The 27,865-nt window shown below is 39.6% G+C and overlaps 1 protein-coding gene across 1 annotated transcript; it reads left to right on the forward strand.

Moving 5' to 3' along the window:
- Positions 1-15,799: 15,799 nt before the first annotated feature.
- Positions 15,800-27,086, forward strand: LOC128577026 (uncharacterized). The gene is given in 4 exon segments (XM_053579084.1): positions 15,800-16,891; positions 16,893-17,372; positions 17,375-20,996; positions 27,025-27,086. Coding segments are annotated over 4 exon segments (5,250 nt in total). The 5' UTR covers positions 15,800-15,805.
- The last annotated feature ends 779 nt before the right edge of the window (positions 27,087-27,865 follow it).

Consider the following 27,865-nt stretch of genomic DNA (forward strand, 5'->3'; position numbering starts at 1 on the left):
GTCTCAGCTATGGGGGCGTGGGGTACTCATATGTTCTCATCATTTTGTCTTATAATCTTTACAAAATTATGACATAAAAACATAAGTAGCTTGGATTGTTTGTTGATATTTCCCTCCTGAATCTACATAGCTCTTTGACATCTGCATATACTGCACATATTTAAATTCAACAACCCAATAGTCAGAATCCTCTCACAGCTGCTAAACATCATTTACCATAAATTCAGTTATTTCCTAACATCTCAAAATCATCTATTTTGTTTGTTATAGTTATCATAGTTTAGAGAAATCATATGGTGAATTCTTTTAAAATGTTTTTCTTAATTTTTTATTGTTAGGGAAAAAAGGTATAGCAGGTAAAAAGTAAAAAATTAGTCTCAATTTTTCCACCCATCTTCCAAACTCATTCCCATTTAAAAAAAAAAATCAGTATAAAACTAAAATACTTCTGCACAGAAAAGTGCCAGTCAATAAATTGAAGGGGCAACCTATGGAATGGGAGTAAATGATTCCAAACCACACATCTGATAAGGAAGGAGTAAATACCCAAAATATTTAAGGAGCTCAAACAACTGAACAGCAAGAACATATATAACAGACGTCAACAATAGAAAAGTACTTGAAAAGAAATTTCTCAAATGAAGACATACAAATTTTCAACAGGTATAGGAAAATATTTTCAATATCACTAATCATTAGGGAAATGCAAATTAAAATTACAATGAGATAGCACTTCACCTCAATTAGAAAGGCTATTATCCTAGGTTAAAATCTTTTGTTCATAAGTTAATTTTTGTAAGTGATAAGAGGTGTGGGTACTGTTTCATTCTCTTTTATGTGGCTAATCAGTTTTCTTAGCACCATTCTTTAAATAGGTATTCTTTTCCCCAGTGTATGAATTTGTTTGCTTTGTCCAAGATCAGATGGATATGTGAGGCTGGGTTCCTCTCTAGATGCTCTACTCTGTTCCACAGATTCATGTCTCTATTTTTATACAAACATAATGCTGTTTTGATCATTATAGACTTGTAGAGATATGAAACTATAAAAACCATAGAAGATAGTTTAGGAAAAACTCTTAGTCATATTGGCCTAGGGAGAAAATTTATGAAGAAGACCCAACTAGCAATAGCAGCAGCAACAAAAATAAATACCTGAGACCTGATCAAGTTAAAAAGTTTCTGCACAGCTAAGGATACAATCAAGAAAGCATAGAAAAAAAAAAAAAGAAAGCATAGAGACAACCTACAGAATGGAAGAAGATATTTGCACGGTACAAACCAACGAAGGGCTAATTACCAGAACCTAAAATAACCCAAGCAAATCAAGAAGAAAAGAGTAACGACCCCAATAAAAAGTGTGCAAAAGACATGAACATAAACTTTTCTCATGAGTCCAGATGAATGGCTAACAAACATATAAAGAAAAATGCTCTTCGGCCCTAATCATCAGAGAAATACAAATCAAAGCAACTTTGAGATATTACCTAACTCCAGTGAGAATGGCCTACACCACAAGGTCCCAAAGCTACAGATGCTGGCATGGGTGCAGAGAGAAGGGAACACTTATGCATTGTTGAAGGGAATGCCAACTACTACACCCTCTGTGGATAATATAGAAATTCCTCAAAGAACTAAAAGTAGACCTATCATCGAACCTGTAATCCTATTACTAGGAAATCTACCCAATTTTTTTTTAAAAAGATATTTTGCCAGAAGAATATTTGCAGTCAAATGTTCATAACAACTCAATTCATAATTGCAAAGATGTGGAAACAATCCATGTGGCCATCAATCCATGAATGGATTAATAAACTATGGTATCTGTATGCCATGGAATATCATTCCACCATAAAAAGATGGAGACATTACATCTTTTGTAGTTACCTGGATGGATAACATCCATCCTTAGTAAAGTATGTCAAGAATGAGAAAACAAGCATCCCATATACTCAATACTAATTTGAAACTAGTAAATGAACAACTACAGGCCCACATGAGAGGAAAACCACAACTAAATTCAAGAAGTGGGGAGGCAGACCAGGTGCGGTGACTCACACCTGTAATCCCAGCACTTGGGAGGCTGAGGCGGGTGGATTGCCTGAGCTCACAGGTTTGAGACCAGCCTGAACAAGAGTGAGACAAGAGAATCTCTTAAACCCAGGAGTTTGAGGTTGCTGGGAGTCGTGCTGCCACAGCACTCTACCAAGGGTGACAAAGTGAGACAATTATCTCAAAAAAAAAAAAAAAAAGATATGGGGAGGCAGTAAATAAGGGAAGGAGCTCAGTAAGCTCCCACCTAACAGGTACAATGTAGAGGGATATGTCACACCTCCTGGCTGAAGGACTTAAATACAACTGGAACTTTTCCTGGCAAATACAAACAACGTAACCTAATCATGTGTACCCTTATCTTAATCTGAAATTTAAAGAAGATAAAATACAAAAAAGTAATCACACCTAAAAAAATAAAAATAAATGCCCAAAAGACTTCATATCTTTTTTATTTAATTAATTTTTATTACATTATAACTGTGTACAATTATGGGGTACAACATGCTGATTTGATGTGTAATGTAAAATGCTTAAATCAGACTAATTAACATAACCAACAACTCACTTATTAGTTATGGTAAGACATTTATATTACACTCTTAGTAGTTTTGAAATGTGCCATCAGTTTACAGATTTACCTCAATTCTAATATAAACATTAGCAGAAATTGCTTCACAACTGGATAAATGAATTCTAATGTTCTTTGAAAGACTGAATATATAAAAATAGCTATGAAAATTTTTACACTACCAGATGTAAAAATGTATTTAAAAGCAACAACATTTCTTTCTTATTTATTTATTTATTTAGCAGTTTTTGGCTGGGGCTGGATTTGAACCTACCACCTCCGGCATATGGGGACAGCATCCCACTCCTTTGAGCCACAGGCGCCACCAACAACATTTCAACAGTATGCAGCATATTGCTATAATGAGGATTGGCAGACAAATTAATGAAACCTATAAGATAATACAAAAATCTAGTCCATTTTCTATCATACATAAAATTTTTTACATGAAAACACGGCCACACATATTAGCAGCAGAAATCAACAAATAGTATCTATTAGAAAGATTAAAGGGGCGGCGCCTGTGGCTCAGTGAGTAGGGCGCCGGCCCCATATACCGAGGGTGGTGGTTTCAAACCCAGCCCCGGCCAAACTGCTACCAAAAAATAGCCGGGCATTGTGGCGGGCGACTGTAGTCCCAGCTGCTCGGGAGGCTGAGGCAAGAGAATCACATAAGCCCAAGAGCTGGAGGTTGCTGTGAGCCGTGTGACGCCACGGCACTCTACCGAGGGCAGTAAAGTGAGACTCTGTCTCTACAAAAAAAAAAAAAAGAAAGAAAGAAAGAAAAAGAAAGATTAAAGGCAAGTAGTTATCTCAAGATTCACACACACTGTCAGTTAAAGAGAAAGTAATTTTGAAAAATGTATCACTGTTAATAGCTGAATAGGTATCCTTAAAGTTGTTTTCCATGAGCATGCAAACAGCCAGAGAGACACACACGTATGTGGACTCATTGACATATACAATCATTCATATTCTGTTTCCTGGCTTTCTATGATCCTTGCCCTTACTGGCTTTGTAATTCCATTTTCTATTCAGTGTGTGAGTGTGTATTGTGTTTGTGTGTATGTGTGTGACCTAGTAGACCCACACAATACAGAGGCAAAGAGCTAGTTAAATCCATCTAGGTGCTTTTTGTTTATAAAGCTTCAGGTACTCTTAACTTGGGACTTCATTTAATTACAAAAAATAATAAAACTTCATCAGCACAGAAATAAATCAAAATACCAATAGTAGCTTAAACTATTAAATCAGGAACATTAAATTATTCATTTAACCAATATTTAAATGCCTACCATGTACTAAACAGTGCTGGGAATTGTTGATACAAGGAGAAAATATAGTCTGATCAGTAGAACTAATAGCAAAATCTATTATAAGTGAAGTTTTCACTTTAAGCATGGGTATCTTTTCATTAAGAGAAGGGTGATATCTTTTAGCCATGAGTGTTCAGACGAAAAATTTTAATGCAATTTTCCACATAAAACTGAGAGATTCTCTCCATTCTAATACTGTATAAAAATTTCAGGGTCATGAAAAAAAAAAAAGAATGTCTAAGAAATGGTCACATATCAGAGAAGAGTAAAGAAATATGACGACTCAATGTAATATGGCATCCTGAACTGGATCCTGGAACAGAAAGAGTAACATTAATGGAGAAAATGGGGAATCCATATAAAGTCTAGAGTTTAGTAAAGAGTACTGTACCAAAATTAATGTTTTACTTTTGACAAACATAAGCTCAGGAAAGCTAGATAAAGGGTATAGGGAAACTTTCAGTATCATTTTTCCAAGTTTTTGATTATTCCAAAATAAAAAGTTTATTAAAAAAATAGTCAACAGCAATGAAGAACAGAATGGAAGTTTAATATATTTGAGTGTTTTCTATGTACCCAATATTGTACCAAGTATCTTATATAATTATATATGCACAATACCAAAGTTATATACTGTTATAACTTTATTGTACTAATGAGGGAACTAAAAATTACAGAGGTAAAATAACTCATACAAAGACACCAAAGTAGGAAAATTGATACAACATTGGAAACATGATACCAACACAAAACCAAAGTCCAAGATCTTATCTACCACACTGTACTTCTCTTACTAAAGAGTTTTGCCTTTATTCATAAGTCTCAAGATCACTGACACTTTCTGAAGTGGTAACATATCTGGATGAATGCTTTTTAGGGAAGCTTTTACATTTCCTAGATCTCATTTCTAATGTCTAAGACTGACTACATTAACTGTTGCTGCTTTTGTTTTCTGTTTAATTTTATTTTGTACTGCTATTTCTCTTAGTTTTCAGCTATGTCTGTCATTTTCCATTGTATATTCATATGTATCTCTTTCTCCACTGAGTGGAAACCCATCTTCCAGTATTATCAAAACAATCAAGTCTGTTGCCCTCTTCACTTAGAGCACTACATTAGCACGTACTAGGAGATGATTCCTATAATAACTGAGTTGGCTTATGCAAAATTGATGTCACTTCTTATGTTCATCTATGCATGAACATCTCATAACGATTCTTTTTTTCCCCATTGGCCATCTGTCCCTAAGGTTAGGTCTCAGACTTTTTAATTCTCTTAAGAGTATCTCCTGTAGACACTGGGTCAGTGACTTTATTGGTGATAACATTCTAGCATAGTTCAGCACCTTAACTAGACTGAGCAATCATAATTCATCTTTTTCAGTGCTCTCTCTTGGAACTCCATTGTCAAGGTTTACCTAGTCATTGCTATCTGTGTAAGTTATCTTGTTCTTATGATTTCAAGAAAAATGGATGACATTCTGGACAAAAGGCCTTGAGGAAATGTTACTGTCATCTTTGGAAATATAGACCCCAATTTCTAAATTTTTTTTACTGTTTCACCTTTGAAACTTGTTTCTTTCCTCCTCTAACTACAGTAATAGAAAAAATGAACTTCTTTCTATGTATAAACTACAATTCAAAATCTAATGACTGCATCTCCAAAATAAAGGCCCTGTTCAGCATTTTAAAGTTTATAAGTGACTGTTTCCTTTCCTCACTAGATGAAAAAACTGAGTCTATAATCTACATGAGCAAATGAGAGGGAAATGCTAGCTCAGCTAACCAACATGCTCACCTTGTCCCTCAGGAGTATACAGAGGGTCAGAGGAGCAGCTTTTATCCAATAAGAGGAAAGGACAATCTTTTTAGATACAAAAAAAAAGTAGCACAGTTAAGTATTCAGCCACTTGACACCACTCTTCCTTAGTATTTGGCAGGTTAACTGCATCGTTAAGTCCCAGCAATATATTTGGATTAAAATGCTTGACTCATTCTGTGAACTCAAACAAGTAATTTCCTCTGGACTCTGGTTTCCAGACCTATAAAGTGAGGTAGTTGAATTAAATATCTTTAAAGCCTCTGCCAGCTCTGACACTGTAATAGTTTAACAAATAGGAAGACAGATCCAAACTGCAGTTCAGTCCAGGTGCAGAGACTCACACTTGCAATCTAAGCACTCTGTGAAGCCAATGTGGGTGGATTTCTTGGGCTCAGGAGTTCAAGACCAGCCTGAACAAGAGTGAGACTCTGTCTCTACTAAAAATAGAAAAATTAGATGGGTGTGGTGGCATATGCCTATAGTCTCAGCTACTTGGGAGGCTGAGGCAAGAGGATCACTTGAGCCCAGGAGTTTGAAGTTGCTGTGAGCTATGATATCAGAGCACCCTAGCCTGGGTGACAGAGTGAGACTGTCTCACAAAAAATATATAGTTCACATTATTATATACATGATCTATGTGTATATGACTTAATAAATAAATATAAATGTATATATATATATATATTTCAAATGATGGCCAATATCTGGACAATGGTCCCAATCTCATATTGCTAGTCTGGCATGCCCCAAACACTAATTACTATACAAAGAAAGTAATAAGCAAAATAATTGGCCCCATCAGTCTATCCAGTCTGTTCTTCTCATAATGCTTTCCATTAGTCATAATAATCTATTCTCTGTCTTTCGAATTCTTTCACTTGTTCCCACTTCCACATATTTGTCCACTCTATTACCCTATATGTGTAGTTTTCCTTCTTCTGCCTACCCAAATTCTAGCCTTCAAACCATAGCCCAATATTTGTTGAACTGCATTTTTACTGATTTCTCCCAACCAGTGGATCTTTCCCTCTTTTGAACTCTTTTGAACTCTAACAGCACTATGTGAAAAAGCTTATAATTCTTTTGTTTAATTGTCTGTTCACAATGTGTTCTAAATTTCAACTGTATCTTTTTTAAAGGTCTTTCTGACTGTAACTCAAAGCATCTCTGAAGTAAAATAAGAATCTAACTATCAAGTTCTTTCATATTAATTAAGAGAAGAGAACAAAATGTTTTTCTTAGTCTTCTCCTATAAAAATTGTTAAATTAAATTTAACTCAAAAGAAATCATATTTTTTATTATAGAAACGTCAATACAGAGCTTGGAAGACATCTAAAGTAAAAGAACTCTCATTTTTATGGCATTTTATTTTTCAATATTATTATTAATAGTACTAATGTTATTCTTGGTATCATTAGAAACTACTTTTGTTGTTAAAAAACAAAGAAAAGAGTTCAATTTTCTGCTGCAAAAATAAGAGTTCTAGCAAAAGGCTTTAGGGAAGAACATAAAGCCTATTTTACCTGAGAGAGAATACTAGAGAGATAACGTAATACTTTTCCTGCTTAACTCGAGAAGAAATGTAGAAAGTGCTTTTGCTTAAGTAAAATAAAGAATAAAGTAAAATAAAGGGATCAGTGTAATCTATTGTCATGGTTTAAATTTTTTTCAAACAGTCACTTAGAATAGCTCATTGATTTTTTTTTAACTCTGTTAACCACTCTTAAAGGTGCAATCAATTAGCTCAGATAAAACATTCGACTAATATTTATTGAACTGTACCATGTGCAAGGAGTTGTGATAGAAATTGTAGGAGACACAACAGAGAAAACACATACAGGAATGAATTTATACCTTAATATAGGGAGGGTTTTTTCATGAGTGGAGGCAAAGAAGAGAAAAAAGAATGGAAAAAAGATAAGAGGCAAGAAGGGAACACCATTTATGGGATAAAAACATAGAAATCCTGGACTTTTCTCTTGTTGTTCATATTCAATGTTTTTGCATGTGTCCTCTCAGTTTCCTAACGTTTTCCCTAACTACATTTTCCTATCCCTCCAAGCTGTCCTATCCACAACTGTCAACATGATCTTTCTATTACACACACCCTCTGATTCTGCCACACCAAATTTTCGTGCCAGAATCACATCTCTGGATTTTCTCAGGCTGTTCTCTCTGCCCATAGCACTCTTTAAGACTTGGCCAAAAATCACCTCCTAAGTGAACTTTTTCCTAACACTTGTGGGCAAAAATAGTCCTTCCCCTGTGATCCAATAGCATAGCTATCTACTTAACTGAATTAGCACTTAGCAAAGTGTATAGAAATCACTTGTTTATGTTCAGTCTCTCTCTTCAGACAGCTGTGTATGTCAGGATTTAATTGTGAGAAACAGAAACAACTCTTATCAATTTCAAGCAGAAAGCATAACACAAGGGATTAAGCACTTAATGATCATTGGAAGTGATGCAGGAGCAGAATCTAGGTTGGGTCTCTGTTAATGACTTCCAGAACAGCACACCCTTCTGGCCCCCTAAGTTTCTTCATCACAATCAAGAAAGCAGAGCCATGAGGCCACAATATGAAACATTGAATTATTGAACACACTACTATACACATAATCCATCTAAGCAGTTTGCATAGCCACCATCATACTGCCCCTAGACTCCCACAAAGCTACTAAGGAAACCTCAGAAGTCTGCTTCAGAAATGGCCACTATCACATCATAGGTCACAAGTGTAACCTCAGTAAATTTAAAGGAATAGAAATTATTGCTTGCATCTTCTCAGACCACCATGGAATAAAAGTTGAACTCAGTAAGAACAGTAATCTGCATACTCATAAAAAAACATGGAAGATAAATAACCTTATGCTGAATGATAGCTGGGTCAGAGATGAGATTAAGAAGGAAATTGCCAAATTTCTGGAACAAAACTAGAATGAAGACATGAATTATCAGAACCTCTGGGACACCGCAAAGGCAGTCCTAAGAGGGAAATTTATAGCACTGCAAGCCTTCCTCAAGAGAACGGAAAGAGAGGAAGTTAAACTTAAAGGGACATCTCAAGCAACTGGAAAAGGAAGAACATTCCAACCACAAACCCAGTAGAAGAAAAGAAATAACCAAATTAGAGCAGAAAATGAAATTGAAAACAAAAGAATTATACAACAGATCAATAAATCAAAAAGTTGGTTTTTTGAAAAGGTCAATAAAATAGATAAACCCTTGGCTAACCTAACCAGGAAAAAAAGAGTAAAATCTCTCATTTCGTCAATCAGAAATGACAAAGACAAAATAACAACAGACTCTACAGAAATTCAAAAAATCCTTAATGAATATTACATGATACTTTATTCTCAGAAATATGAAAATCTGAAGGAAATTGACCAATACATGGAAGCATGTCACCTTCCAAGACTTAGCCAGAATCAAGTGGAAATGTTGAACAGGCCCATATCAATTTCTGAAGTAGCATCAAACATACAAAATCTCCCTAAAAAGAAAAGCCCAGGAACAGATGGTTTCACGTCAGAATTATACCAAACCTTTAAAGAGGAACTAGTACGTATATTACTCAACCTGTCCCAAAATGTAGAAAAAGAAGGAAGACTACCCAACACATTCTATGAAGCAAACATCACCCTGATCCCCAAACCAGGAAAAGACCCAACAAGAAAAGAAAATTATAGACCAATATCACTAATGAATATAGATGCAAAAATATTCAACAAGATCCTAAAAACAGAATCCAGCAACACATCAAACAAATTATACATCATGACCAAGTCGGTTTTATCCCAGGGTCACAAGGCTGGTTTAATATATGTAAATCTATAAATGTAATTCAACACATAAACAAATTAAAAGACAAAGACCATATGATTCTCTCAATTGATGCAGAAAAATCTTTTGATAATATCCAGCATCCCTTCATGATTGGAACACTTAAGAAAATTGGTATAGAAGGAATATTTCTTAAACTGATAGAGGTCATCTACAGCAAACCCACAGCCAATATTGTATTGAATGCAGATGAATTGAAATCATTTCAGATAAGGAACCAGACAAGGCTGCCCATTGTTCCCACTGCTCTTTAACATTGTAAGGGAAGTTTTAGCCATTGCAATTAGGGAAGAAAAGGCAATCAAGGGTATACATATAGGGTCAGAAGAGATCAAACTTTCACTCTTCACAGATGATATGATTGTATATCTGGAAAACACCAGGGATTCTACTACAAAACTCTTAGAAGTGATCAAGGAATACAGCAGCGTCTCAGGTTACAAAATCGACATTCATAAATTGGTAGCCTTTAAATATACCAACAATAGTCCAGCTGAAAAAACAGTTAAGGACACTATTCTGTTCACAGTAGTGCCAAAGAAGATGCAATATTTGGAAGTTTATCTAACAAAGGATGTGAAAGATCTCTATAAAGAGAACTATGAAACTCTAAGAAAAGAAATAGCTGAAAATGTTAACAAAGGGAAAAACATACGATGCTCATGGCTGGGAAGAATCAACATTGTTAAAATGTCTATACTGCCCAAAGCAATATGCAATTTTAATGCAATCCCTATTAAAGCTCCACTGTCATACTTTAAAGATCTTGAAAAAATAATACTTTGTTTTATATGGAATCAGAAAAAACCTCGAATAGCCAAGACATTACTCAGAAATAAAAACAAAGCAGGAGGAATCACGCTACCTGACCTCAGACTACACTATAAATCAATAGTGATCAAAACAGCATGGTACTGGCACAAAAACAGAGAAGTAGGTGTCTGAAACAGAATAGAGAACCAAGAGATGAGTCCAGCTACTTACCATTATTTGATCTTTGACAAGCCAATTAAAAACATTCAATGGGGAAAAGATTCCCTATTTAACAAATGGTGCTGGATGAACTGGCTGGCAACCTGTAGGAGACTGAAACTGGATCCACACCTTTCACCATTAACTAAGATAGACTCTCACTGGATTAAAGATTTAAACTTAAGACATGAAACTATAAAAATACTAGAAGAGAGTGCAGGGAAAACCCTTGAAGAAATCGGTCTTGGCGAGTATTTCATGTGGAGGACTCCCTGGGCAATGGAAGCAGTTTCAAAAATACACTACTGGGACCTGATCAAACTAAAAACCTTCTGCACAGCCAAGAACACAGTAAATAAAGAAAGCAGACAGCCCTCAGAATGGGAGAAGATATTTGCAGGTTATGTCTCTGACAAAGGTTTAATAACCAGAATACACAGAGAACTCAAATGTATAAGCAAGAAAAGAACAAGTGATCCCATCACAGGCTGGGCAAGGGACTTGATGAGAAACTTCTCTGAAGAAGACAGGCACATGGCCTACAGATATATGAAAAAGTGCTCAACATCTTTAATCATCAGAGAAATGCAAATTGAAACTACCTTGTGATACCATCTAACTCCAGTAAGATTAGCCCAAATCAGAAAGTCCCAAGACCAGAGATGTTGGCGTAGATGTGGAGAAAAGGGAACACTTCTATACTGCTGGTGGGAATGTAAATTAATACATTCCTTTTGCAAAGATATTTGGAGAACACTTGGAGATCTAAAAATCGATCTGCCATTCAATCCTATAATTCTTCTACTAGGTATATACCCAGAAGACCAAAAATCACATTATAACAAAGATATTTATACCAGAATGTTTATTGTAGCCCAATTCATAATTGCTAAGTCATAGAAAAAGCCCAAGTGCCCACCGATCCACAAATGGAGTAATAAATTCTGGTATATGTACACCATGGAATATTATGCAGCCTTAAAGAAAAATGGAGACTTTACCTCTTTCATGTTTACATGGATGGAGCTAGAACATATTCTTCGTAGTAAAGTATCTCAAGAATGGAAGAAAAAGTATCCAATGTACTCAGCCCTACTATGAAACTAATTTATGGCTTTCATATGAAAGCTATAACCCCGTTATAACCTAAGAATATGGGGAAGGGGGAGCGGGAGGGGAGGGGAGGTGGAGGATGGGCAGAGGGAGAGCGATTGGTGGGATCACACCTATGGTGCATCTTACAAGGGTACATGTGAAACTTAGTAAATGTAGAATATAAATGTCTTAACGCAATAACTAAGAAAATGCCAGAAAGGCTATGTTAACCAGTGTGATGAAAATGTGTCCAACTGTTTATAAAACCAGTGTATGGTGCCTCATGATCGCATTAATGTACACAGCTATGATTTAATAATAATAATAATAAAGAAATGGCCACTATCTCTACAGCTGTGCTTGAAGGCAGCAACAGACAGGCCAGCAAGATGGTTAATGCTTCATTTCTGCCCCTAAATCCCACATCAGTGCATCTATTTTGTGGATACAAGCAGAAGCCTGGTAAAAGAGACTCTGTGAGATATGGATATTTAACTTTCAAAACTTGCCAATATAGAAAAACACACCAGAAGGAAGTTAGAATAGATTCTGAGTGCCAATCTACCACCATATATACCATTTACCTTTAGCCCATAGAAATAGTTCCCCATACCACAAATGTTGTTGGTATTTTTTAAGCTGTTCCTCTCACTTCCTGGGACCTCTACCTCCAGGGTCACAGCTGGGCGCTGATATTGACTAGGGAGGCACTTCAATAGGCTGCCTCCTCTGGGCACTGAGGTGCAGGTCTGTTCAGTATGAGCCTGGCAGTGCTCCTACTCAGGGCACAAGTAGGTAGCCCCTGACCTAGGCCAGCACCACCTGTCGCTCTTATTTTATATTAGGTTAGTCGATATTTTCCTTTTATAAAGGAAATAAAGTGAGTGTTCTTCTAAAATGAGTGGTTTTTTGCAATCAGGAAGAGAGGAACCAGGGAACAAGTTTTGAAAGTGGCCTCATGATTCTCTGCTTTCTTGATTGTGGCAAAGAAACTTAGGGGCCCAGAAGGGCATGGTGTTCTGCTAAAAATAGGGAGCCACGGAAGTCACATACACTAGTGGAAGATTATCATTTTGTACAACCACAATACAGAGTGATTTGACTGTGTTTCTAAAGTTGTAGACATGTACCTTGTACACAACAATTTCATGCCTAGATCAGGATTCAGTAAACTTTTTCTCTAAAGGGCAAGATAGTAAATATTTTAGGTTTTGCTGTCTATACAATCTTTGTTACAGCTACTCAACTCTGCCATTGTGTCATGAAAGCAGCCATAGACACTACGTGAACAAATATGTGTGGTGGTATTCCCATAAGACTTTATTTATAAAAACAGGCAACTAGACAAACTTAACCCATGGTGCATAGTTTCTTGATCTTTGTCCTAGAAAATGTAATACATATATACATACGAAGGAGTCAGGCACAAAAATATTCATTGTAGCAATATTTACTGTTAGAAAACAATCTAAATGTTTACAACCAAGGGAACAGGCAACTAAGGTGTGATAATATCATAACATGTAATAGGACATAGCAAGAGAAATGAATGAGTCAAATTATATTTGATGATATAGTCAAACCTCAAGGAGTTGGGTGAAAATTCAAATATATATATGTATACATATATATTTAGAGATACAAATATTTCTAGAGATATAAATATATATATTTGTATACATTTGTGTATATATAGAGAGAGAAGAGAGATAGCATATATATTTAGTATATATATAAACATATGTGTATATATATAGTTTATATATACTTATATATATACTAAATATAAACTATACATATACATGTTTATATATACATATAATATATATTAAAATATATGTTAATAATATGAAAAGCCTTAGAATACTGGTATATTTTATGAATAAACATGAGTGTAGTACGGATAGTATGGAAATGATGAATACCCAAATCAAAATATGGTTGCCTCTGTGAGGGGAGAGAGAGACAGAGAGAGGAAATAAATGGAACATGAAGAAGGACTAACCAGGTAAGTCTAACTGCACCAATTATTTGATTTATTTTTTTTTAAACAACACAAAATTATTTGAAGAAAGTAAGTCAAAATGTTATTATTTGACAAAGCTGGGTTGTGGGTACCCAGGTATTCATTTTATTATCCTCTGTGCTTTACTATATGCTTAAAATATTTTGTAATAGTAAAGTATTTTAAAATGTTTTGAATTAATTAATATGGATACTATAGTTTTAAAAAATATAGAGCGTACACACCAAAATGCTGACAATAGTTGTTCTATAGTGTTAATAATATGAGTGTTTTTTTTTTATTTTGTTCATTGTGTGTTCCTATGTTGCCAAATTTTTAACAATAACATGTATTCACTTTATTTTTAGCTATATATTCATTATGGAATATTTGGAAAACACATCAAAATAAAGACATCCAAAATCACACCACCTTCCTAAAAGAAACCTCCAGAAACATCTTTGACATAGTTGTTCCTATTATATATTTTTGATCGCTTGTTTGTCTTCTTGTCATTGATTTCATACTGAATGTACACTGCTATTGTCTGCTTTCATTCATTTATCCTAAGCATTTCCCTATGCTATTTAAAAATGTATAAGGATCATATAGTGTACTGTTTGCGTAAATTTGTAAATCCACAAGATTAAACCTCTTTTCTAGAAATTCTGGAATATATGTACCTACCAAATTTATAATGTAAGCCTCAAATTCCAGAGCTTCTATGCATGTTATACATTGACTGAAGGGGAAAACGGTTTATCTGTAAATTCTGTTCTTTTATTATTATTATTATTGTCAGTTCTATTACACAGTTACTAAAACACCCACTTGAATATAAGAACCAAAAAAGTGGATCTATTACAATTTCTTTTAGATTGAATTAACTGGAGACTCTCTCAATATATTATCAAAGCTTCTTTGGGTTTTCATGACTGGTAAAACAGGGCATGCTTAAGAAATTTGTTTTGATCAGTGTAACCTGGCTTATTGTACCCTCAATGAATCCCCAACAATAAAAAAAAGAGAGAAAAAAAAGAAATTTGTTTTGTGCCCTTGGTTCAATAAGGTGGAGCTGACAGTTGTTGGCACCTACCCAGTCCTTTTCTTAAAGTTCTCCAACCACCCCCTACTGACTTTAAACTCCTCATATTGAGCACTAGTATCAGGCATACTTTCACTAAATCACCATAGAGGACCTTGGCTTTCTCACAAATTATCATTTCAGAAGTCACATTGAAAGAAAATATTACCATGAGAATGTGACCACTTCTCGCTCCCTACCATAGGAATGTGACCTTTTGTAACTGTTCCAGGAGATAGCCCCAGGAGCTGCAGCAAATGTTTACTATTAAGCAAATATTTGACTGTTAGTCTTGTCTTAAGACAGTTGAATAATGAACCAGAGTTCTTCTTATCTGGTTACAGCCCCAGCTGTGTCTATACCCTCTTACTTTATTGTTAGAGTCCCCGGCATGTCTGCTATTCCCGCCTACTTTGTAGTTTTTGCCTTTATAAGCTTGTAAAAAACTGCTGTGCGGGGCTTGACTTCTCGGCTCCTAAAAGAGTTGTGAGTCAAGTCCCAGCATGCTGGAATAAAAATCCTCTTGCGTTTTTGCATCAAGCGACGTCTCTTGCGGTTGATTGGGGTGGTCAGAGCTCCGGGCAGAGTGGGGGGTTCTGCCCCAAGTCTTTCATTTGGGGGCTCGTCCGGGAGATAACGACCACCCCTCACCTGCAGAGTCGACCTTGGAGGTAAGAAAGGGGTACCCCGAAAACTGTCTAGTCTGTGTCTTCAGTCCTTTTGTTTGACTTTGTGTGTGCGCTTTCGATTTCGCAGCCGTTCGGCACCTCGTGAGAGTGGCCAGACAGTGGTCAGTAGATGTGCCCGGAGGACCACAGGCTGAAACCCTGGGGGACGCCCCAGGAACTGAGGAGAACCAGGGACGCCTGGTTGTCTCCTGCTGTAAGTGCGCTGGTCGAGTCTGGTTGTTCGATCAAAAATTACGGGAAACATGCCCGTCTGATTCTGTTATAGGCTTGTGAAGGACCAAGTGTGGTAGGTGGGTCCTTGTACCTGTAATATTTCTGTTATTTCTGTTATTTGTGTTTCTGACATATCCACTGACAATGGGACAGACTGTGACAACCCCTCTGAGTTTAACTCTAGATCATTGGACTGAAGTGAAGAGAAGAGGTCGTGATCTGTCAGTAGAGGTTAAAAAAGGCCCATGGCAGACTTTCTGCTCCTCGGAGTGGCCTACTTTTAACATCGGCTGGCCCTCAGGAGGAACCTTTGACTTATCTCTTATTTTTGCTATTAAAGAGATTGTTTTTCAGAGAGGACAGGGAGCCCATCCGGATCAACAACCTTACATCATAGTCTGGCAGGACCTGGTGCAGAATCCGCCCCCCTGGGTTCGGCTGTGGACTGCCACATCCAGGCCCCCGTCTAATCCTCGGGTGCTCACTGTCCAATCTTCCGGTCCCAGAAAAGGGGGCGACAGTTCGGACCCCCCTAAGAAGATCTACCCAGAAATCCAGACTGATCATCTTCTCCTCGACCCTCCGCCCCCTCCTCCCCCATACCCTCCCGCCTTGGCTCCTGTCGGGGGACAGGAAGGACCAGCATCGCCGGATCCGGCGATTGCCCCCTCTGCACCTCCGGGGGAACCTTCACTGGGGCCCTCACAAGGTACCAGGAGTCACCGCCGGGGAGGAGTGTCTCCCGACACTACTGTTGCCCTACCCCTGAGGGCATATGGCCCCCCGCCAGTGGCAACAGATGAGGGACCACCTCTTCTCCAGCCCCTCCAGTACTGGCCATTTTCTTCCGCAGACCTGTATAACTGGAAAATTAATCACCCCCCTTTTTCAGAAGACCCCCAACGCCTGACTGGGCTGGTAGAGTCCCTGATGTTCTCTCATCAGCCCACATGGGATGACTGCCAGCAGCTCATACAGACTCTCTTCACTACTGAAGAGAGGGAGAGGATTTTACTAGAAGCTAGGAAGAATGTACTCGGGGCGGATGGGAGTCCTACCCAGCTCCCCAACATCATCGAGGCTGCCTTTCCCCTCTCCAGACCTGACTGGGACTTCAACACGGCAGAAGGTAGGGAGCGACTGACAGTCTATCGCCAGGCTCTAGTGGCTGGCCTCCGTGGGGCGGCAAGACGCCCCACTAATTTGGCTAAGGTAAGAGAAGTAATACAGGGGGCCACGGAACCCCCCCTCAGTGTTTCTTGAGCACCTAATGGAAGCTTTTAGGCGCTACACCCCATTTGACCCTGCCTCTGAAGGACAGAGGGCTTCCGTGGCTATGACTTTCATAGGGCAGTCAGCTGTAGACATTAAAACAAAGCTGCAGAGAATTGAAGGATTGCAGGACTATACCTTGCAGGATTTAGTTAAGGAAGCTGAGAAAGTATACCATAAAAGAGAAACTGAGGAAGAAAAAGAGCAGAGAAAGGAGAAAGAGAGAGAAGAAAGGGAAAATAAGAGAGACCGAAGACAGGAGAAAAACTTAACACGGATTTTGGCCGCAGTAGTAGGGGAGAAGAGCCAGGAACAGACCCAAGGTAGAACTAAGAAGTCAGGTAGCCTGAGCAACTGCATCCCATTAGATAAGGATCAATGTGCCTACTGTAAAGAAAAGGGGCACTGGGCCAGGGAATGTCCTAAAAAAAAAAGAAAGAACTCTCCAAAAAAGTACTGGCCTTAGAGGAAGAAGAAGATTAGCGGGGACGGGGCTCGGAACCCCTCCCCGAGCCTAGGGTAATACTTAAAGTGGAGGGGAAGCCAGTTGAGTTCCTTGTAGACACCGGAGCTCAACACTCAGTCCTACTTGAACCATCAGGACCCGTCTCCAAGAAAAAATCCTGGGTTGTAGGGGCCACAGGGCATCAGCAGTACTCATGGACTACCCGAAGATCAGTAGATCTGGGAGTGGGACGGGTAACCCACTCGTTCTTAATTATCCCTGAGTGCCCTGCGCCCCTCCTTGGGAGAGATTTACTCACCAAAATGGAAGCCCAGATCACCTTCACTCCTGATGGCCCAGAGGTAACCCAGAATAAGAGAGTAACAGCCCTGACCATGCGTTTGGAGGATGAACATAGACTCTTTGAAAAGCAATGGGAGAAAGGGACTAGTCTCATACATGACTGGCTAGAAAAATATCCTGGGGCATGGGCCGAAACTGCTGGAATGGGACTGGCCACAGAAAGGCCGCCTATAGTCATAGAACTCAAAGCTACTTCCACTCCTGTGGCAGTGCGCCAATATCCTATGACTAAGGAAGCTCGGGAAGGAATTAAGCCTCACATTCAGCGTCTCCTACAGCTGGGCATACTAGTAAAATGCCAGTCACCATGGAACACGCCCTTATTACCTGTCAAGAAACCCGGCACAGGAGACTATCGCCCTGTGCAGGACTTAAGAGAAGTAAACAAGCGGGCGCAAGACATCCACCCAACCGTGCCTAACCCTTATAATCTGTTAAGCTCTCTCCCTCCAAACCATATCTGGTACACTATCCTGGATTTAAAGGATGCCTTCTTCTGCCTCCGACTACACTCCTCTAGCCAGAACATCTTCGCATTTGAATGGAGAGACCCGGACTCTGGAACAACGGGGCAATTGACATGGACCCGACTTCCACAGGGGTTTAAGAACTCCCCAACCATCTTTGATGAAGCCCTCCACCAAGACCTAGCTCACTTTCGCGCCAGCCACCCTCAGGTAACGCTCCTACAATATGTAGATGACTTACTACTAGCTGGAACAACAAAAGAAGAGTGCTATCGGGGCACAGAACTGTTGCTAGAAGAACTAGCCCGCTTAGGATATCGAGCCTCTGCTAAAAAAGCCCAGATCTGCCAGAAAGAGGTAACGTACCTGGGTTACACCTTAAGAGGAGGGCAGAGATGGTTAACAGAAGCCAGGAAGCATACTGTGACTCAGATTCCAGTTCCCCGCTCGCCCCGCCAGGTGCGAGAATTCTTAGGAACTGCGGGGTTCTGCCGTTTATGGATACCAGGGTTTGCTACTCTGGCAGCTCCCCTCTACCCTTTGACCAAGGAAGGCACTCCCTTCGAGTGGGGTGCCAGCCAACAGCGGGCCTTTGACAACATTAAAAAGGCATTATTATCAGCCCCGGCCCTGGCTCTACCAGATGTAACAAAGCCCTTTGTCCTATACGTAGATGAGAAGAGAGGAGTGGCCCGAGGAGTGCTGACTCAGCCTTTAGGGCCATGGAAAAGACCGGTAGCATACCTCTCCAAGAAATTGGACCCTGTCGCTGGTGGTTGGCCAGCCTGTCTGAGGTCTGTGGCGGCAGTAGCGGTACTGGTAAAAGATGCAGACAAATTGACTATGGGGCAGAAGTTGACAGTCATTGCCCCCCATGCTTTAGAAAGCATCATCAGACAGCCCCCTGACCGGTGGCTGTCTAATGCCCGCATGACACATTACCAGAGTCTCCTATTAAATGGAGACAGAGTCCAGTTTGGCCCGCCTGTCATCCTCAACTCAGCTACCCTATTACCTGATACCTCTGTCCAGAAAGATGTATTACACACATGCCAAGAAGTACTGGCTGAGGAAACTGGAACTCGGAAGAACCTCTGTGATCAGCCCCTGCCGGATGCCCAGCTGACCTGGTTCACTGATGGGAGCAGCTCCATAATAGAAGGTAAAAGGGTGGCCGGGGCGGCGGTAGTGGACGATAAGCAGACCATCTGGGCAAGTAGTCTGCCTTAAGGGACGTCGGCCCAGAAGGCCGAGCTGGTCGCCTTGACCCAGGCCTTACGTTTGGCAGAAGGGAAAAAAGTTAACATATACACCGATAGCAGGTATGCTTTTGCTACGGCCCATGTTCATGGGGCCATTTACAGGCAGCGAGGACTGCTGACTTCAGCAGGAAAAGAAATTAAACACAAGGAAGAAATCCTAAGTCTACTGGAGGCTATTCACCTTCCTAAGAAAGTGGCCATTATCCACTGCCCTGGGCATCAGAAAGGGGGGTCCAGAGTTGCCGAGGGAAACCAAAGAGCCGACCGAGAAGCTAAGCTAGCAGCTCAAAGGCTCAACATCCTGCCGCTATATGAAAACACTTTAAGGCCTAGCCTTAAAGAAATAGCACCCCCCCTTGTCAAACACTTTAAATATTCGGAGCGGGATCTCGAGAGAATGAACAGATTAGGCCTCCACTTAGAATCCCCAGAGAGGATCCGAGAAAGTCCGGAAAGAAAAATCATCCTCCCTGAAGAGCAGGCGATCACCTTTCTCAGACAACTTCATAAATTAACTCATTTGGGCCCCAAGCATCTAAGAACTATTGTTCAGTCCTCCCCATACTATATTATGGAATTAAGTAAACTCGTTGACGCAGCTGCAAAAGAGTGCAGACCTTGCCAATTAGTAAACACCCAGCCTAGCACATTACCTCAGGAAAGACGACTCCGAGGAGATCGTCCTGGGAGCTACTGGGAAACAGATTTTACAGAGATTAAGCTGGCCAAATACGGATACAAGTACTTGCTGGTGTTCATAGATACTTTCTCAGGATGGGTCGAAGCTTTTCCTACAAAAAGGGAGACTGCTCAAGTCATAGCCAAAATAATATTAGAAGAAATTTTTCCAAGATTTGGGCTACCCAAGGTAATCGGATCCGACAACGGTCCTGCTTTTGTTGCCCAGGTTAATCAAGGTTTAGCCAAAATCCTGGGGCTTGAGTGGAAATTACATTGTGCTTATCGGCCCCAAAGCTCAGGGCAGGTAGAGAGGATGAATAGAACCCTAAAAGAGGCCATGACTAAATTATCCTTAGAGACTGGCATTACTGACTGGACAGTCCTCCTTCCCTTTGCCCTGTTCCGTGTGCACAACACCCCTAGCACTCTCAAGCTGACCCCCTTTGAAATCCTATATGGAGCTCACCCCCCGCTTGTTGCCATGCAGCACCTCCCTTCCCCAGAATCTTACTCCTCTCAATCTCTATACACCAGATTAAAAGCCCTTGAAACTGTGCAAAAGGAGGTGTGGAGCCAGCTGATTGAGGCCTACAAGCCCGGGGATCTGCAAATACCTCACCAGTTCCAGGTTGGAGATTCGGTGTACATCCGGCGCCACCGGACAGCCAACCTTGAACCACGGTGGAAAGGACCATACCTAGTGCTGCTCACAACCCCCACGGCAATAAAAGTTGATGGCATCGCAGCCTGGATCCACGCATCTCATGTCAAACCAGCACCGCCGCCAGACTCCGGGTGGAAAGTGGAAAAGATGGACAAACCCCTCAAGCTCCACATTCGCTGCAGTAGCCCTGCTCCTGCTGATACAACTCCCGGTGATAAGTAGCTCCGGTCCCAACCCTCATGCCCCCCAGAGGTTAACCTGGCAGGTTCTCTCTCAGACTGGTGATGTAGTATGGAGTACTAGAAAAGAAGACCCTCCTTGGACATGGTGGCCGTCCCTCACCCCAGATATTTGCGCCTTAATAGCAGGGCTAGATAATTGGGATATCTCCGATGAGACCTTTAAAGAGGTTCCATCAAGCCTTGATCACCATTTAACAAAGCGCTCACTTACCCAAGGCTCCACATCCCAAGGCCAGTACGTTGCAGATGCCCCTGGCTGTGGCAACTTGCCCGCCCAGCGTCGGATGTGACAAACGGAGTTCTATATCTGTCCCCAGGACGGGAGAACGAGAAGCCAAGCCAACAGATGTGGGGGGGTAGAAAATTTCTATTGTAAACGATGGGGATGTGAGACGACTGGGCAGGCCTTCTGGCACCCCTTCTCCTCTTGGGACTTAATAACCGTAAAGAGGAGCAGTACCGGAGCAGGGTCAAACCCCCTAAATATTTCCTTCACGGAGAGGGGGAAACAAGCCCGAGATTGGATAAAAGGAAGAACATGGGGATTCCGTTTCTATATGTCAGGGTGGGATAAAGGATTTACCTTCTTCATCAAATTAAAAATAGAGACCCCCGTCGCTGTCCAGATAGGACCCAACATCGTACTCTCAGGACAGCAGCCACCAGCTAGGCCGCCTATTTCTCCCCGTATGCCCCAGACTCCGGGGAGCACCCAATTTACTGAGGCCAGCACAGCCCCATCGCCTGCGAAACTGTCTCCCCAGGTAACATCCCCGGAGACTCCAAGCACCGGGCAGAGACTTCTTAACTTAATACAGGGGGCTTTCAATGTCCTCAATACTTCCAACCCTAATCTTACCGAATCTTGCTGGTTGTGTCTAGCCTCAGGCCCGCCCTATTATGAAGGGATTGCCTTCCCAGGTATCTTCCAAAATACCACCTCCCATAATTCCTGTGACTGGGGATCCAAGATCACCCTTACAGCAGTCTCTGGGTGAGGCATTTGCCTAGGCACGATCCCCGAAAATCGCCAGCATCTGTGTAATCAGACCATTAAAAGCCAATCAACCACTATCAATTATTATCTAGTGCCCCCTAAAGGAGGATGGTGGGCTTGCAGCACCGGGCTAACCCCGTGCATTTCCTCATCAGTGTTTAACTCCACTGCAGACTACTGTATCCTCGTACAATTAATACCTAGAGTTATCTATCATGAGGCGAGTTCCTTCGAGGCCGAATTCGATCTCAGACCCCGTAGACAGAAGAGGGAACCAGTCTCTATTACTCTAGCTGTCCTGATGGTTATAGGGGTGGCGGCCGGAGTAGGAACAGGAATGGCTGCGCTTGTCCAGACCCCACAGTATCTCGAAGAACTGAGAGCAGCTGTAGATGAGGACCTAAAAGCCATAGAACAATCAATCACAAAATTAGAAGAGTCACTAACATCCTTATCAGAAGTAGTATTGCAGAATAGACGGGGACTCGATCTCCTGTTCCTAAAAGATGGAGGGTTATGCGCTGCACTAAGAGAAGAATGCTGTTTCTATGTAGATCACTCTGGTATGGTAAAAGACTCCATGTCTAAACTCAGGGAGAGACTAGAAAAAAGACAACGAGATCGGGAGGCCCATCAAGGATGGTTTGAAAGTTGGTACAGCCGATCACCTTGGTTCACCACTCTTGTTTCCAGTTTAATAGGCCCTCTTATTATACTGCTTCTAATTCTTACCTTTGGGCCCTACATTTTCAACCGTATAGTCACCTTCGTCCGGGAGAGAGTGAGTGCTGTACAAGTATTAATGCTCAGACAGCATTACCAGTCTCTCCGCCTGGACGATAGCCATGAGAATGAATACATAGAGCCAGAAGTTCCATGATTAGAACTTCCCAAAAAAAACAAATGGGGGAATGAAAGAAAATATTACCATGAGAATGTGACCACTTCTCGCTCCCTACCATAGGAATGTGACCTTTTGTAACTGTTCCAGGAGATAGCCCCAGGAGCTGCAGCAAATGTTTACTATTAAGCAAATATTTGACTGTTAGTCTTGTCTTAAGACAGTTGAATAATGAACCAGAGTTCTTCTTATCTGGTTACAGCCCCAGCTGTGTCTATACCCTCTTACTTTATTGTTAGAGTCCCCGGCATGTCTGCTATTCCCGCCTACTTTGTAGTTTTTGCCTTTATAAGCTTGTAAAAAACTGCTGTGCGGGGCTTGACTTCTCGGCTCCTAAAAGAGTTGTGAGTCAAGTCCCAGCATGCTGGAATAAAAATCCTCTTGCGTTTTTGCATCAAGTGACATCTCTTGCGGTTGATTGGGGTGGTCAGAGCTCCGGGCACAGTGGGGGGCTCTGCCCCAAGTCTTTCAACATCACCAACCAGCTGTTTTTCATTAATCCAAACTAAGAGGAATTTTTCCATCCCTTCCTTACTTTTCTATCTCTTAGAGGTCAGCATCCTAACCCCTCTCTCCACATCAGTTGCTTTGATAGCTTATTTATTTTTCAAAATCCTATGAACAGTCCATTTAGGCATCCCAAACATAGTAGCGAGATCAGCCACACCTGTACTGCTTTCATGCATAGCAATAAGATCTTTCTTAACTTCAATTGTAAATCTAACAGCTTTCCTATTACTCTTATTTTCCTCACTCTAGTTTTTAGGACCCATGATGAATACACTTAGTTGTTATTATATATTTAAAAACACACACACAAAAAAACAAGCACAAAAACATAAAATTAGCAGTGAAAATCACACAATATGCTTTCACTATAGCTTCCAAAAACAAATTGAACCACAAAGCATAATGGGTGGCTGGAGCACTGGGGAAATGTATGCACAAAAATACACAAACAACATACTGGGTATTCAGATTCCAAAGCAGCATTCAGATTTTGGGCAAAATTTTCTCAAAATTTCATTTGGATTCCAAATTGTTCAAGTTTGGATTCCAAACACAATATTGTATATTATTTGTACAGGAATACCCAAAGCAATTGGTAGACCATATGATTCTTAAGAGCTTTATCCACTTCTATACACATGATTATGATGTACTGGTTTATAGCAGAAAAATATTTGCTGAATGCCCTTACCCTTTCTCTAATTCTTAGCCTAAGGAGTGTGAATGGAAGTGGGAGTAGCTGATAGACCTTAAGATGCTTTTGAGGTCACTGTATGACCTCAGACCCACAGTTTCAGTCATCAGAAGTAATAACTATACAAAATCCAATAGTTGCACAGTGGCCACATGGAACAGGAGTTTGTGACAATGTTTCTCAGTGATTCAAAGAAATAATAGAAATGATAGACCAATACAGAATAAAAATATCTCCCAGTTCATTCTTCATATCAAATGAAAACACAATATAAATATTTTGATATCTTCATAAACACAGTAAGTGATGGTAGCAGCAGTAAACAGACTTTACACTTGCACTACATACATGCTAAATGCAATTTCTTTGCTACAGCTCAATGCAAGTGATGAAATTTTTCATTAGGCAGATCACATGCTTTTATTAAAGTAACTCATTTAAAGGGAAATTGCTTCACTTCTAAATATTTAGAATACATGTTTAGCTCTGTTTGCACATTATTATTTAGGCTCCCTTATCCTTGGAATGTTAATAGTATCAATTAGGCTTAGAAATAAGTGTGAGTTTAATGGCTGAGCTCTAAACTGCTTGCATTGTTTATCATTGCAAAGATGAATTGCTTTAGAAAGCTGCTCTCTCAGACAATCTAGTTAAAATCATAGGTGATGTGAATGTAAAAATTAGCCTGTGGAGGTTTATATATTAGAGCTGAAGAACCTTGTTGGGTAACTTGACTGTTCCAATGTTTCACCCTTAGGGCTTTCATTCTAGTGTCTCAGTGGTGCTATTTGTATGATTTCCCAGACCTTGCCCAGCCAGTTCTCAGGCCCTAGGCTATCCTGAAAGCCACTGTTAAAGTCTTATGTTAACACAGTGCTTAACAGTATTTCAAAGCTTACCCATTTGCATTATTTCTTTTTAAACTTAAGACTCCATGAGATAGTCAAAGTAGGTATTCTCTTTTAAAGAGGTTCTCAAAAATCCAATGTCAGAGGGCTTCAATAAAGTAATTGGAGCTGGCATTAGGAGAATATTCAGGAGAATATTTCAGGGATACAGATAACAGCTAATGCAAATATAAACTAGAGTTGTTTCAGAAGAAATGAAGAAAAATAGGAAAGTTTTGAAACATAAAAGAAATGCTTGCATGTTTTAAGACATGCTAACAATTGTCAAGAGCGTAAATTAGAAAACAAAAGTGAACCCCACCCTCCCTCCAACCAAATCCCTCTTCCTATGAATAGTTAGTCTGAACAATTTGGTGCATATATTTTTTCTGTCCTATTTTTTTCTGCATGTGTAACATATAAGCAGATGTGTATATCTGTGCATGAGTGTGCATAATGAAAATAGGATCACATTATACATGCCATACATACTGGTCTATAATTGATATTTTTATCTTAACAATATGTCATGGATATATTTCCATGTCACCACTTATAGATCTATCTATCAGTAGTAATACCTGTGTTCATAGAATGGATATACCATTAACCAGTTCCTTATTGCCTCATAGGTACTTTCCTTTTTTATTTTACTTTATTTTTTGCTATTCTAAGCAGTGTTGCAAAGAACATCCTTGTTCACATATGTTCATATGTTGGCACACTTGAGTATTCCCATAGGATAGTTTCATAGAATTACAATTGGTAGGTCAAAGTATGAATGCATTTTAGATTTTAATAGATAAGGTCTAAGTGCCTTACAAAGTAGTTGTACCGATTTACAGTGTACAAAAGTGCCTGAGGGGTTATTTTGAAGAAATAATTGACAGGATATTAAAATTATTTGGATCAAGAGGAAAAAGTAGAGTCAAAGATAACTTCAACTTCTTAGGTGAGAATGATATAAAGAATGGTGTCACCTTTGGCAGACATGGGGAAGTTTGAGGGAAGCATGGTTTAAGGAGCAAAAAGAATAAAGATAAAAGAACAAAAGGCCAAAGACTGAGTCTCTAGGCTCCCCAAGGTAAGAAAGCAGAAAGAAAAACTATCAAAGGGGAACAGAGGATGCATAATCAGAAATGTATCAGGGGCTCAAATCTACAAGAAAGCGTTCTAAGGAGAGGATAATCCATGTGATATGGTACAGAGGTAAGGAATAAAAGATATCTTTAGATCTAGTGATCAGAAAATCACTGGTGACCTTTGAGAATGCAGTTTCATATTAGGAAACTGAAAGAAATAGGAAGCCATTTTTTTTTTAAGTGAAGTGAGGGGACTGAAAGATCAGTCATTCTGGAAAGTCAATGATGAAAGGAAAATAGAAAAGAAAAGTGAATGCTGAACTGTATGTCCTGCTCATCTGAAAGACATCTTTAGGAATTCCTATATTGGGGGCTTGCCTCTTTTTTTTTTTTCCTTTTTTTTTAGGCTACAAGAGTTCTCTGATAACACACAGAGTCCCAGTGGCATGAGCTCTCAATCTTTCTTTAGCTTAGAGGAACCTAGGCACAGCAGAAGTAAAAGAAGAAACCAATAATAAAGAAAAGTGAGAACAAATACAAGACAATAAAGACATGCTTTACCTGCCTCAATTGCTCATCTTGCCAACATGATTAAATAAATGTGAACAAATTGCCAACATGATTAAATAAATGATGTTGAGATACACAAAGCACCACTATACAACCATTAGAATAACTGCACAACTCCATATATTGATGTGAAAAGATGTCTTCAATATTTTTATGTGAAAAAAACAGGTCATAAAATGGCACATTTATGTAATCTCATGCATATAAAAACACATTCACATTTGTATTCAATATTAAAGAACATTCACCAGACGTTATCAATGATGTGTGGGTTTATCATTTTACCTAATCAACAAACATATTTTAACTGCCTCCTGTCCCCACAGAAAAGGCAATCACTACTTTACTGGATGAACCAGATGGTGCAAAAGATGTGGTTAAGGGCTGAAACTATATTTTCCCTGAAAGAATGCCAGGACCGATAAGCCACAGTCGGAAGCAGAGACAACCCAGGACATTTTGATAAGGACAATTTTTGAGGTAGGGATCAGGGATAGAATGAGGAATAAAGTGAAACATGTGAATGGAATGGAATGAAGTGGGATGAGGTTCAGAGATTTGGGTAGAGATCAGAGATGAATTAAGCCTGTTTATGACACACTACATTAAATTCCTTTATTAAAAAATGAAAATGTAATTGTTCGTTCTGATATTAAAATGTCATGTTCCTATCAAAGAGACTCAACTCATGCCCTAAAATCATATTTATTGGATACTGTGTGCTAATTCCTCTGGCATATTTTCAGAAAGTCAACAAAACTGAACCCCACATGGACATCACAAAAATTTAATATCAGACACTCTAAGCAATCTCTGATGTGTGCAAGTCACCCAAGGTAGCATTCATTTCTTAGGCTTGTGTTCAAAAATTATGATTACCTTAAGAAAATTAATTTTAAGTCCTGAGAGTAGCTCTTTGCAGATATGAAATGCTGCCAAGTAAAAGAACTGTCTGTACTGGAACAAAAACAAAGTCACTTCAGTCAACTGCCCCATCTACCTCTATTCAAGTAAGTTCTCTAAATGGCCATACTTCCCATGCCCTCATACACACATTTCACATATAACTTGTTGAAAATTATTAAAAGATCTTGGAAGAGATTTTCTGTCCACATTTGAAAAAGGGACAAAGGAGAAAACCAGTCACTTCATAATTGGTCAAAGACA

This window comes from Nycticebus coucang, chromosome X (genome assembly GCF_027406575.1).
Source record: "Nycticebus coucang isolate mNycCou1 chromosome X, mNycCou1.pri, whole genome shotgun sequence".
NCBI lineage: Eukaryota > Metazoa > Chordata > Mammalia > Primates > Lorisidae > Nycticebus > Nycticebus coucang.